This window comes from Acipenser ruthenus, chromosome 5, assembly GCF_902713425.1.
Source record: "Acipenser ruthenus chromosome 5, fAciRut3.2 maternal haplotype, whole genome shotgun sequence".
Taxonomy (NCBI): Eukaryota; Metazoa; Chordata; class Actinopteri; order Acipenseriformes; family Acipenseridae; genus Acipenser; species Acipenser ruthenus.
In genome coordinates, this window is record NC_081193.1 from 88,583,464 (window position 1) to 88,597,513 (window position 14,050).

Here is a 14,050-nt window from a genome sequence, read left to right on the forward strand (position 1 = left end):
TTATTCTACTAATACTCTTTAATAGTAAATCCATGAAGCACCTACTGAAATGTGAAACTTCCTATTCCGATGTACAGCATAGTCTTACTATAATACACCATGACAATTACAATAAAGGAATCTTATATCAGTAGCAAGTAACTTGTTGAAACACAAAAACAGTTTTCTTCATGTTCTGTTAAGAGCTGTTTACGATAATGATTGTTAACTACTGCTGTCAATACATGAGATAAAGTATTGCCCAATCAGCTTGCAATACTGCATGGGGTGGGGTAGCAGAGTCAAACACCAAATCCCAATCTTTGCCCTCACAATTACACATTAAATGTGAATGGTCACAGTGCTGAGTGTGTTTGACCTGGGCAGTGCTAGTTTCCAGTGCAAACATTTAGAAGTGTGCCCAGGGTGAAAGAACACAATGCAATATAATATCCATGATGTGTTTTAAAAAGCTCGGTCTTTTTTAGTGTTTCGCTCTCTTTAAGGCAAGCATGCAAATAGTTTAAAATGCAAAGCGATGTTCTGGCAGGAGATCAGAGAAGCACACAGATCCGGAGGCATCTTTCTACAGTTACTGCCTGAAGAGCTAGACACATTTGATTGTAAAAACAAAGTAGAAAAGACACCTCAGCAGATGAGGTAATACCCTGAGGTCGCCTGACTGCATGGGAAGCCTGCTGAGTCATACACAGTCTATAGCTACTGAACAGACGATACAGGATGAGTCTGTAATGAACCCCTGACATCAGCATAAGACCTGCACTTACCTCTGGACTACAGAGCTTGATCTTTGATAGAATGGTAAGACGTTCCTCTTTGAACCGGATGGTTTGCGGATTGCATCCAGCTCTTGCCTTTCCATTTGATTCAACGGGCTGAGATGCCAATTCATTACAAGTAGGAGACCCAACCTATACCATCACAGACCCCTCTCCTCCTGCTCTCATGGAAGTTACTGTCGGAGGGGTTGTGTGTGATGTGAACCCCCTCCACACACCCTAACCCTAACCCTAACCCAACCTATACCATCACCACACAGACAGGACCATGCAGTTTCATGCCATGCTGTGGAGGGGTTGTGTGTGATGTGAACCCCCTCCACACAGACAGGACCATGCAGTTTCATGCCATGCTGTGGAGGGGTTGTGTGTGATGTGAACCCCCTCCACACAGACAGGACCATGCAGTTTCATGCCATGCTGTGGAGGGGTTGTGTGTGATGTAAACCCCCTCCACACAGACAGGACCATGCAGTTTCATGCCATGCTGTGGAGGGGTTGTGTGTGATGTGAACCCCCTCCACACAGACAGGACCATGCAGTTTCATGCCATGTTGTGGAGGGGTTGTGTGTGATGTGAACCCCCTCCACACAGACAGGACCATGCAGTTTCATGCCATGCTGTGGAGGGGTTGTGTGTGATGTGAACCCCCTCCACACAGACAGGACCATGCAGTTTCATGCCATGCTGTGGAGGGGTTGTGTTGCTGCTTAAAAATACTGACTAAGATCAACAATATAAAAAACAAGACTAACAGTGCGTGCAAATCTCTTTAGTGCATTTTACTAAAAAAAACACCAGTATAAAAATCCTTAGCGTGTGGGGTGTAGAGTGTGGGGTGTAGAGTGTGAGGTGTAGAGTGTGAGGTGTAGAGTGTGAGGTGTAGAGTGTGGGGTGTAGAGTGTGTGGGGTGTAGAGTGTGGGATGTAGGTTATGTTAACCACTAGGGAGTAGTTAACAGTAGGGAGTGGTTAACATGTAGAAAACAGAAAGTACTGATTAGAGGAGAAACCTCAAAATGGAGTGAGGTAACCAGTGGTGTACCACAGGGATCAGTATTAGGTCCTCTGCTATTCCTAATCTACATTAATGATTTAGATTCTGGTATATTAAGCAAACTTGTTAAATCTGCAGACAACACAAAAATAGGAGGAGTGGCAAACACTTTTGCAGCAGCAAAGGTCATTCAAAATGATCTAGACAGCATTCAGAACTGGGAAGACACATGGCAAATTACATTTCATAAAGAAAAGTGTAAGGTTCTGCAAGCAGGCAATACAAATTTACATTATAAATACCATATCGGAGATAATGAAATTGAAAAAGTAACCTATGAAAAAAGTCATATTATCCATTGTCGATGTTGCATCCTCAAAAAAAAAAAGGAGGTTAGTTAGACACGATCTCCCTTTCCTAAAACCATGCTGACTGTCTCCCAGGATACTGTTACCATATAGGTAATTTTCCATTTTGGATCTTATTATAGTTTCCATAAGTTTACATATAATAGAAGTCAGGCTTGTTGGTCTGTAGTTACCTGGTTCGGTTTTGTCTCCCTTTTTGTGGGTCGGTATTACGTTTGCAATTCTCCAGTCTGTCGGTACAACCCCTGTGTCAAGAGACTGTTGCATGATCTTGGTTAGCGGTTTGTAAATAACTTCTTTCATTTCTTTGAGTACTATTGGGAGGATCTCCTCCAGCCCAGGGGATTAGTTTATTTTAAGAGCTCCTAGTCCCTTTAACAATTCTGCCTCTGTTATACTCAAGTTATTTAAAACTGGATAGGAACAGGTCAATATATGGGGCATGTTACTCGTATCCTCCTTTGTAAAAACATGTGAAAAGTAATTTAAATATATTTGCTATTTTTTTCTCTGATCTATGATTTTGCCATTAGTATCTCTTAGACATTTAACCTCCTCTTTGAATGTTCTCTTGCGGTTATAATATTGGAAAAACTTTTTGGAATTGGCTTTAGCCCCCTTAGCAATATTGATTTCTATCTCTCTCTTGGCCTGTCTAACTTCCTTTTTGACTTGTGTTTGCGGTTCCAAGTACTCTTTCTGTGTACTTTGTTTTTGGTTCCTTTTAAACGCTCTGTAAAGTGCCTTTATTCTCTGAATATATATTTTTTAATTTATCTATTAAACCATTTTGGCAATTTTGTTTTAGATTTAGATTTGTCTACTTTTGGGATGTAATTGTTTTGCGCCTCTAATACTATATTTTTTAAAAACAGCCATCCTTTTTCTGTGGATGTTTTATCTATTTTACTCCAGTCTGTTTCATTCCTTCATAGTTTGCCTTTCTAAAATTGTAAACCTTAGCTTTAGTCGTTACTTTTGGGATTTTAAAAAGCACTTCAAATGAGACCATGTTGTGGTCTGAGTTTGCCAATGGTTCTCTGACCTGTTTTAGTTATTCTGTCTTCGTTATTTAGACAGGTCGACACTGCAATCTGAGTGTGAGAGCTGTTCAATGAATGTGCCAGCTGTCTGGTTTTCAACCCACAATGACAAGTTTTTATAGCATATTTCCAATAGCAAGTCTTGAGAGAGCCCACCTGCGTTTGTCAGGTTCTTCAGCTGCAGCCTGTACCTGTTGAAACAGTGTGGACACGCCCCCTTTCTCCAGCTCTCCAACGGTACTGCTCCCACAGGGACACGCCCCTTTCTCCAGCACTCCATTGGTACTGCTCCCACAGGGACACGCCCCTTTCTCCAGCACTCCATTGGTACTGCTCCCACAGGGACACGCCCCTTTCTCCAGCACTCCATTGGCACTGCTCCCACAGGGACACACCCCTTTCTCCAGCTCTCAAACATAAGAACATAAGAAAGTTTACAAACGAGAGGAGGCCATTCAGCCCATCTTGCTCGTTTGGTTGTTAATAGCTTATTGATCCCAGAATCTCATCAAGCAGCTTCTTGAAAGATCCCAGGGTGTCAGCTTCAACATTACTGGGGAGTTGGTTCCAGACCCTCACAATTCTCTGAAAAAAGTGCCTCCTATTTTCTGTTCTGAATGCTCCTTTATCTAATCTCCATTTGTGACCCCTGGTCCTTGTTTCTTTTTTCAGGTCAAAGAAGTCCCCCGGGTTGACATTGTCTATACCTTTTAGAATTTTGAATGTTTGAATCAGATCGCCGCGTAGTCGTCTTTATTCAAGACTGAATAGATTCAATTATTTTAGCCTGTCTGCATACGACATGCCTTTTAAAACCGGAATAATTCTGGACGCTCTTTTTTGCACTCTTTCTAGAGCAGCAATATCCTTTTTGTAACGAGGAGACCAGAACTGAACACAATATTCTAGGTGAGGTCTTACTAATGTATTGTAAAGTTTTAACATTACTTCCCTTGATTTAAATTCAACACTTCTCACAATATATCCGAGCATCTTGTTGGCCTTTTTTTTATAGCTTCCCCACATTGTCTAGAGGAAGACATTTCTGAGTCAACATAAACTCCTCTGTCTTTTTCATAGATTCTTTCTTCAATTTCAGTATCTCTCATATGGTATTTATAATGCACATTTTTATTGCCGGCGTGCAGTACCTTACACTTTCCTCTATTAAATGTCAACAGTACTGCTCTTGGTTAATGGGTTTAGTTATTGGTCGATAGGTTGGCTGCTTGATTGGTGAATTGACTGATTGGTTTCTCTGCAGCAGTTTACAAAGATGTGGGTGACAGGTCACTTGAAAAGCATTTTAAACACAGGAAAGGTTTTCCCAGGAAGGTGAGATTACTGAATAACAAGGGCTTTGTTTCGTGCTCAGCTCCGCTCCAGGAAGGCTAGCTGTTCACACCTACACAGTACGTGTACGCTGTAGGGAGCTAAAGCAGCTTTGGTGGATAGAAAATGACCATATTTCTTTATTTTCTAACTATGTATACAGAAAGCTTGAACCCTGAAAGGGACCTGCTTTGTGGTTATATAATAATATGTCAGTCACATGGCAAAGTAGATCGCTGTGACCACATATAAAAACATAAGTGTGACATACAGAGATGGTCAGACAAAGCCAGCGGAAGAACAGAGAAAAATACACCTATGTGTGCATTTATATATACATACAATTACATACATAGAGCAGGTATACTTACATGTATTTACACACTGTATCCATAATAGATGGTATGTACAAACGAAGGTCAAGTAAACTGCAAGAAGTATTATTTACAATGTTTATTTTGAACTTCCCCCTTATCTGCACACACAGGTGGGGTGTGATCTTGAAACAGCAGCTCTCTGTGAATGTGTGATAGCAGGCCTGTGTGATTGTGGGATACTGGGTCTCTGAGATATTGTAAGCAGTGCGTATAGCACCCCCTGCTGTTCCTCCATGAGCATGACTGCTGGGTAGACACAAAGGCAAGAGCATCTACATTCAGTATAAATCTTAGGGGGAAATATGTTCTAATCTTAGCAATATGTGTGTGTCATTTGGTGCTGGATTGAGGCTTAAGACTGGCATCTACCTATAAGAAAAATGTCTACTCAGCAGTCCTAACCATGGAGGGACAAACCTTGAGCTTCTCCCTTCACAAGGAAGCCTCCAGCCCGACTCATCGCTCCCCCTGCAGCGCGTTGCTGTTCCGTGGCTGACCATCTTCCGGAGCTGAAAAACACCCGGTACGAAGCAGATCCGAACCGGACCGTGCCACGATGCTGCTTCTATCCCCTTCGCTCCCCCCAGCATGTGCACAACACAGCTGTGACTGAACGAATGCACAGTGAAGTGAAGGCATTTACCTGGATGTGACCTTGCTTTGTGTAAGGAGCAGGCAGAGAACATACAGGGCTCATACAATACCCACACAATATAATAAAAAGGGTGTCCAATACGTCAGGGATCTTAGGCAATATCATATACATTCTGATTAGGATGTTGTGTGTTAAACTGAGCAGATTATCTACACCACACAGCAGAATGATCTGAAGATCTCCCTGACAGAGACACAGACAATGCTATGCCTCCGATGCGTGGCTTGTGGGACACCCTCTCTCTCTCTGTATAAGTGAATAAGAAGTAAAACTACCATTTGGTGCAATAAGAGAACTTATCATGGGATTCCACCTTCCAGTGGATTAGAAAGAAACCAGACAATGACGCTGTGAGAAGAAGAGGTTCCCTCTGAAGTGACGGCTGAAAACCTGACTTTATTGATCCTGAGAAGATTCATGAGAAGGGAATGACAGTTTGGATGCACTTTGGAATGGCGCAATCACGTCAATGCTGGCTTGCATACTTAAGACTTTTAAAGAAAAAAAAAAAAAAGAAAAAAATCTAAAACATTTTTATTTGTTTCTAACCAACCCCTAAATAAGAAAAACAAATGCAGCAAAATTACAAAAAAAAGATCTAGATAATCCAAGTACAAATCAATTCATAGGAAATGCATATTATTATTTTGACAGTCTCTTTATAACTTTAGTACAAACAATGGCTCAGCAGTCCTCCAATGTGTAGCTGTTCTAAAGCATGGGTTTGATGTCACCGTGCTTGTAATGAATGCCTTATAATCGTTCCTGCCCAAACCGACTTCCAATATTCAGAGCACACTGAAATCAAGGAGACCAGGCTGGGATATCCCATCCACACACAGAACCAGGACTGGAACCAGGGCCAGTACAGAACACTTGCACTGTGTTTCCACAGCCCAGGACAGCCTTCTCAAATCAGCATGCTGGCAACCAGCAGCACACACCAATATTATTCTACTGGAATTCCCATCAATGTATGGTTACTGTATTGCATGGAATTGAACAGGCTCTCAATGGCGTTGGCTGAACCAGCGCACGGGGATCCAAAGAGACAGATGTGATGAAGGGACAAGACCTTCTTTTCTATCTCTTTCTCTACCCGCTGTACTAAACCCACCTGTATAAATGAATCCATTAAAAGAATGAGCTGGCTGTGGGAATCATTGAGAATGTGGCCAGTGCAAACACAGTTCAGTCTCATTAACAGACCAAGGGGTTTCCACTGGGCTGCCCTGGGAGAGTGCAGCACTTTTATAAAGACCTCTGCGGTGAATGGAGGCAGTGCGGGTATTTATACAGGGTAGCCCTTACAGAGTCTGGTAGGGGTGAGGCTTTTACACAGAGCACTTGTGATCCCTGCTAGTCTCAAAGACACATTCAGAGCTAGGAGGACCTTTGTCTTTATTGCATTAATAAGAATCAATGCTAAAGAGTTGCCAACAGTACAGACACATGTTTGCATGTCCTTGTGAGCAGCAGGGATTCTTGCACACTCTCGTTTGCTTGCACTATTCCAGGTAATCCCTCGGCAGAAATGTATTTGATGATCACCTGGATGAAAACCAGCAATGTGTTCAACTAGACCCCTTCCTCCCCCATCCCAATACAGGTCATAGGAAACAGGAGCCACACTCTGTTATCCCATTTGTATCCAGCAGGTGGGGCTGTGGTGAGAGTAGTAACATGAGAAAGCCTATCTAGTGGGAGAAGAAGGTGAGGTCATGCCAAAGATGAACTGCACAGTCCAAACACAGGCCTGGCTGGAGACAAGAATATGAAAGATCATCAGCCCCCCAGGAAGCACCACACCTCTGTCCTATACTGGACTCCTCTATCAGCCACCCAGGAAGCACCACACTTCTGTCCTATACTGGACTCCTCTATCAGCTCCCCAGGAAGCACCACACCTCTGTCCTATACTGGACTCCTCTATCAGCCCCCGAGGAAGCACCACACCTCTGTCCTATACTGGACTCCCCTGTCAGCCCCCAGGAAGCACCACACCTCTGTCCTATACCGGACTCCCCTGTCAGCCCCCCAGGAAGCACCACACCTCTGTCCTATACTGGACTCCTCTATCAGTCTCCTCAGTCACTGCGGTCACTACCTGACAGTAATGCCGCCTCCCTAGGTTACTGCTGTTAGAAACCGTTTCTCTCATTGCTGTAACCCTGCTGGGGCCTGGATTATTCTCACTGCAGGTAAACTGCACTCATGAGACGTTCCCCGCGAGGCACTTACTGCACAGAAACAAGCTGCATGTGTTTTCATTCATGGGCTTTGAATTCAGCACACTGGAGGACAGTCCTAATCCTCCCCACCGAAAGGTCGTACTGCCCCTCCTTTGAAAAAACACACTTTTTGACATACTAATCAAGTTTTCTTTTTACTGTATCCAAACTACGATCGCTTCAACCTGTTTCTTTATTCACAGTTTTATGTTTTTTTAAACTAATCTGCTATATTTGTTTGGATCAACCTGTCCCAAGAATTAAAAATGATCAGCTGCACAGCCCCTTGTAGTAAAAGGAACCAGTAAACCAGAAAAACAGAAACAAACAAACAAACAAAATGAAAAATTAAAAGCCTCATAGACTTATTAGAACTTTTAGTTATGCTCAGGTCAGCGTGCCATCACTTCTTTGAAGAAAAAAAAACCCAAAACAGAAGCAGTCTTGGCTTTCCATTCTCAAACGCCTGCCTGTATTCCCCATGCCCTTTCCCCACAAAAGCAGAACCCACCCCAATAAAACAAAACAGGAGATCAAAATAAAAAAAATAACGACGATGCAGCAGGAGCTGCTGTGAACTCAGAGCCCCCCCAGATCAGCAGCAGGGCGTCATAGAGCGAGGCGGGGGGAGGGGTTTAAGATGGCAGTGGGGTGGGGGTGCTGGGGGGCAGCTCGTCTCCGGGGCTGTAGGCTGGCTGTGGGGTGGGGGTGCCGGGGGGCAGCTCGTCTCCGGGGCTGTAGGCTGGCTGTGGGGTGGGGGTGCCGGGGGGCAGCTCGTCTCCGGGGCTGTAGGCTGGCTGTGGGGTGGGGGTGCTGGGGGGCAGCTCGTCTCCGGGGCTGTAGGCTGGCTGTGGGGTGGGGATCTCCTCGCTGGGCTCTAGGCTGTCGGAGGGGCTCAGGGTGCTATCGGAGGGGGGTGGGGTCTCTGGGGCGGACTCCTCCTCCTCTTGTCCGTTGGAGGTGACGGACTGGGGTTCGGGCTGGGGTTCGAGCTGGGCTTCGGTCTGGGGTTCGGGCTGGGCTTCGGTCTGGGGTTCGGGCTGGGCTTCGGTCTCAGCCTCGGTGGGGGTGAGTGGCGGGGTGGCAGCGGAGGGGGGCGGTGTTGCTGTGGTGAGGCTGGTCACTGTGGTTGCTGCCCTGCGGGAGGTCATGTTGTTGCTCCCGGTCATCTCCCCCGAGACAACGTTCTTCTCGATGAGACGCCACTGCATGACGCTCGTGTCCTTCCCGCCCGTGGAGATCAGGTGGCTGTCGCTGTGGACAAAGCTCACGTTCGTCACGTGGCTGCTGTGGGCACTGTACTTGTAGCTCGGGGCCTGGGGAGGGGGAGGTACAAAAACAAAATGAATGAATATTCAGCACAGAACAATGCTGCAAAACACAAAATTACACCCATCAGTGCTTGATTCGCCCCAGTGTGTAGAGGTAACAAGCTCAGGTGAGTGTTATTAAGCTCAGAACCAGAAATGGATTTAACTGCTGTGCAATGGGAGTCTTATTTCCATCCCTGTAAAAGTATATGCTGCAGAGGTGGGGGTGGGGGGGTGTGACCAGTTCCAGCTCAGATACAGGTACCGCTGTGGCAGGTCTGATTTCAACCACTTGAAACCATCACAGACTGCAGTTACCACACTGAATCGCTACAACAGGGAGCAGCAGGTTCATCGGTACAGAAATCATAACCTTGTTTTTATTAAAAGGGCACATTGATATTAAAACTGATGTTAAATCAGGCTACATTCGCAAAGCTATTTACTCCAAAGCATTATTTTGTCTGAATCTGTCTGCAGTTTACAATTCTAATACAAATACAATAAGAAACAACGTTGGGCACCTCACAAGCCCCTAAATGAACTGCCCGAGCTACTGTGTATATTTCTGATTTTGTTATTGTATTGGATGTGTTTTCACTGTGTGAAAATATTGCGCTAATGTCAGTGTGGAATAAAAGCAAAGCAGATCAGTGCCCAAGTATCAGGAGTTTATCAAGCCTGCATCCCTCCATCCATCCCTCCATCCATCCCTCCCTCCCTCCCTGTCTCTCTCCCTGCGTCCCTCCCTCCCTCCCATTTCTCTCTCCCTGTCTCCCTCCTTGGCTCTCTGCATCCCTGCCTGCCTCTCTCTCTCCCTGCATCCCTGTCTCCCTCCCTCCCAGCCTGCCTCCCTCCTCCTTTCCTCCCTGCATCCCTGCCTGCCTCCCCCCTCCTTTTCTCCCTGCATCCCTGCCTCCCTCCCTCCCCTCCTTCCCTGCCTGCCTCCCTCCCTGTCTCCCGCCCTGCCTCCCTCCCTCCCCTCCTTCCCTGCCTGCCTCCCTCCCTGTCTCCCGCCCTGTCTCCCCCCTCCTTTTCTCCCTGCGTCCCTGCCTGCCTCCCTCCCTCCCCTCCTTCCCTGCCTGCCTGCCTCCCTGTCCCTCTCTCCTTGTCTCCCTGCCTCCCTGTCTCCCTGCGTCCCTGCCTGGCTCCCTCCCTCCTTGCTTGCCTCCCTGTCTCTCCTTCCCCCCCCCCTCCCTCCCCTCTCCTGCCTGCCTCCCTTCATCCCTCCCTCCCTGTCTGCCTGCCTGCCCTCAGCACTCACCTTGGGTTTGGAGCAGGGGTACTGGAACAGATGGACTTTGCAGAAATCGTCAGCCAGCGCGATAACCTTCCTGTTGTGAGACCTGACCAGGGCATTGATGTCCGTGCCGTCAGAGCCCTCGGGCCACACTCCTAGCAGAGACACGAGCAGAGAGACACTCGCTCTACAGGCTGGCAATATTCAAATCCACACACTGAAGCTCCTCACACACTGAAGCTGCTCTGTAACTGTGCTCTGAGAGGTCTCCTCACACACTGAAGCTGCTCTGTAACTGTGCTCTGAGAGGTCTCCTCACACACTGAAGCTGCTCTGTAACTGTGCTCAGTGAGGTCTCCTCACACACTGAAGCTGCTCTGTAACTGTGCTCAGTGAGGTCTCCTCACACACTGGGCAAGCTGCTCTGTGCTTTTCTTGAGCCACACACACTGCTGTCATAGCTCTCCAAGCTTCAGGAGAGAGAGAGAGAGAGAGAGAGAGAGAGAGAGAGAGAGAGAGAGAGAGAGAGCAAGGGGGGGGAGAGAGAGAGAGAGAGCAAGGGGGAAGAGAGAGAGAGAGAGAGCAAGGGGGGAGAGACTCAGAAGACTACTTTTGCTAGTCGTCAGTAAGCTGCTAAAGTAATATTTACTCACCGAACACGTGGAAGCCCAGCACACACGTGTAGGTAGCCCAGTCGATGTCCTTGCACTCAGAACGATTCCTGATCAGTTTGCAGCCATTTGGAATGTCCCCTAGGAAACGAGAGAGAAGAAGAAACACTGTTAACACTGCATAATGAATTGTGACCAAATACCACAGGAATGAGGAGGCTGTGTGGTCTGGTGGTAAAGAAAAGGGCTGGTAACCAGGAGGTTCCCGGTTCAAATCCCGGGTCTCACTCACTGAGCAAGTCACTGAACCTCCTTGTGCTCTGTCTATCGGGTGAGACGTTGTTGTAAGTGACTCTGCAGCTGATGCATAGCTCACACACCCTAGTCTCTGTAAGTCGCCTTGGATAAAGGCGTCTGCTAAATAAACAAATAATAATAATACTAACACCTGAATATCTTCTGCAGTTGTGCATTTTGAAGTCAGCCCTGTTAGTTCATGTGGATTTTATTTCCTGTATTCGTTCCATGTTCCTTTGTTAGAAATGATGTTGATCCCATGTATAAGAAGTGCAGTCCTGCAGGAATGAACACGCTCACAATCCCGTGGTGAGCACGCCTGATATGTGTGAGCAACATCATTTCTAATGAAGGACCATGACACGAATACGGGGAATTAAATCCACATGAATTTGCGGGGCATTATTTAAAAGTGTCTTTTTTTTTTTTCATTGATTATTTGAAAACGATTGAAGCTGCTGCGTGTGTTTTTCCTCCAGAGCAATACGGATCACGTATCGACTGCACCACAAGAACCACACTTGCCGGTAAAAGAAGAATTTCAAATATTTTTCTATTAAATCCCTGCTACTTGGATACATGCTGTTCATTGTCTTTATGCAACTGCAACATAAAACATTGCATTTGCTTGTTTCTGTTCAATGTTGTTGAATTTGAGCCCTGTAATATCACAAGAGACACACTAGGGTCTGAATTATGATTCATTAGAGCCCTGTAATATCACGAGAGACACACTAGGGTCTGAATTATGATTCATTAGAGCCCTGTAATATCACGAGAGACACACTAGGGTCTGAATTATGATTCATTAGAGCCCTGTAATATCACGAGAGCGCCACTAGGGTCTGAATTATGATTCATTAGAGCCCTGTAATATCACGAGAGACACACTAGGGTCTGAATTATGATTCATTAGAGCCCTGTAATATCACAAGAGAGCCACTAGGGTCTGAATTATGATTCATTAGAGACCTGTAATATCACGAGAGACACACTAGGGTCTGAATTATGGTTCATTAGAGCCCTGTAATATCACGAGAGACACACTAGGGTTTGAATTATGGTTCATTAGAGCCCTGTAATATCACGAGAGACACACTAGGGTCTGAATTATGGTTCATTAGAGCCCTGTAATATCACGAGAGACACACTAGGGTTTGAATTATGGTTCATTAGAGCCCTGTAATATCACGAGAGACACACTAGGGTCTGAATTATGGTTCATTAGAGCCCTGTAATATCACGAGAGACACACTAGGGTCTGAATTATGATTCATTAGAGCCTTGTAATATCACGAGAGACACACTAGGGTCTGAATTATGATTCATTAGAGCCTTGTAATATCATGAGAGAGCCACTAGGGTCTGAATTATAATTCATTAGAGCCCTGTAATATCACGAGAGACACATTAGGGTCTGAATTATTATTCATTAGAGTCCTGTAATATCACGAGAGACACACACTAGGGTCTGAATTATGATTCATTAGAGCCCTGTAATATCACGAGAGAGCCACTAGGGCCTGAATTATGGTTCATTAGAGCCCTGTAATATCACGAGAGACACACTGGGGTCTGAATTATGATTCATTAGAGCCCTGTAATATCACGAGAGACACATTAGGGTCTGAATTATGATTCATTAGAGCCCTGTAATATCACGAGAGACACACTAGGGTCTGAATTATGATTCATTAGAGCCCTGTAATATCACGAGAGAGCCACTAGGGCCTGAATTATGGTTCATTAGAGCCCTGTAATATCACGAGAGACACACTAGGGTCTGAATTATGATTCATTAGAGCCATGTAATATCACGAGAGACACACTAGGGTCTGAATTATGATTCATTAGAGCCCTGTAATATCACGAGAGACACACTAGGGTCTGAATTATGATTCATTAGAGCCCTGTAATATCACGAGAGACACACTAGGGTCTGAATTATGATTCATTAGAGCCCTGTAATATCACGAGAGACACACTAGGGTCTGAATTATGATTCATTAGAGCCATGTAATATCACGAGAGACACACTAGGGTTTGAATTATGATTCATTAGAGCCCTGTAATATCACGAGAGACACACTAGGGTCTGAATTATGATTCATTAGAGCCCTGTAATATCACGAGAGACACACTAGGGTCTGAATTATGATTCATTAGAGCCCTGTAATATCACGAGAGACACACTAGGGTCTGAATTATGATTCATTAGAGCCCTGTAATATCACGAGAGCGCCACTAGGGTCTGAATTTCCACCTTGGCCAAAGTTGTCCTTCCACTCCTTGTCTTTGTACTGACCCTGTTCACAACTGTTAAACCTCCATCTAGAGCAGGGGTGTCAAACTCAGTTCCTGGAGGGCCGCAGTGTCTTCTGGCTTTCGTTCCACCCGAGCTCTCAATTACTTAATTGGTCTAATTATTTGATTAACTGGACACATTTAACACTTTAGGCCTCACAATGTTTCACAGGTCGTGTACCTTGAATCAAGTGCATTTTTAAAACCATCAAATGAAAAATACCTTAAAAAATATTAAATAAGTCAAATTCAACAAATAATTAGATCAGTTGCGTTAATTGAGAGCTTAAGTTGGAATGAAAACCAGAAGACCCTGCGGCCCTCAAGAGCTGGAGTTTGACACCCCTGATCTAGACGCTGATGCAGTAAACACATCATGTTACCTGTTAAACCTGGAGTGGAATAGCCCTCCAGGACCAGGATTGGACACCCCTGATCCATGTAATACAGTCACTATAATGGAGGGGGCAATTTGCCAGCAATTTGCTAAACGACTCTCCTACCAA

At 45.3% G+C, this 14,050-nt stretch overlaps 1 protein-coding gene across 2 annotated transcripts in view; it reads right to left on the bottom strand.

Annotated features, from left to right (window-relative positions):
- Positions 1-5,902: 5,902 nt before the first annotated feature.
- Positions 5,903-14,050, bottom strand: part of LOC117403008 (echinoderm microtubule-associated protein-like 4) — a 110,131-nt gene continuing 101,983 nt past the window's right edge. For both annotated transcript variants that reach the window (XM_059024736.1, XM_059024735.1), the window contains exons 22-24: positions 10,986-11,084; positions 10,357-10,487; positions 5,903-9,098 (exon numbers count right to left, since the gene is read on the bottom strand). In XM_059024736.1, the coding sequence (XP_058880719.1) occupies positions 8,418-9,098; positions 10,357-10,487; positions 10,986-11,084 (911 nt within the window). In that variant the 3' untranslated portion in view covers positions 5,903-8,417. The remainder of the gene's footprint in view (positions 9,099-10,356; positions 10,488-10,985; positions 11,085-14,050) is intronic.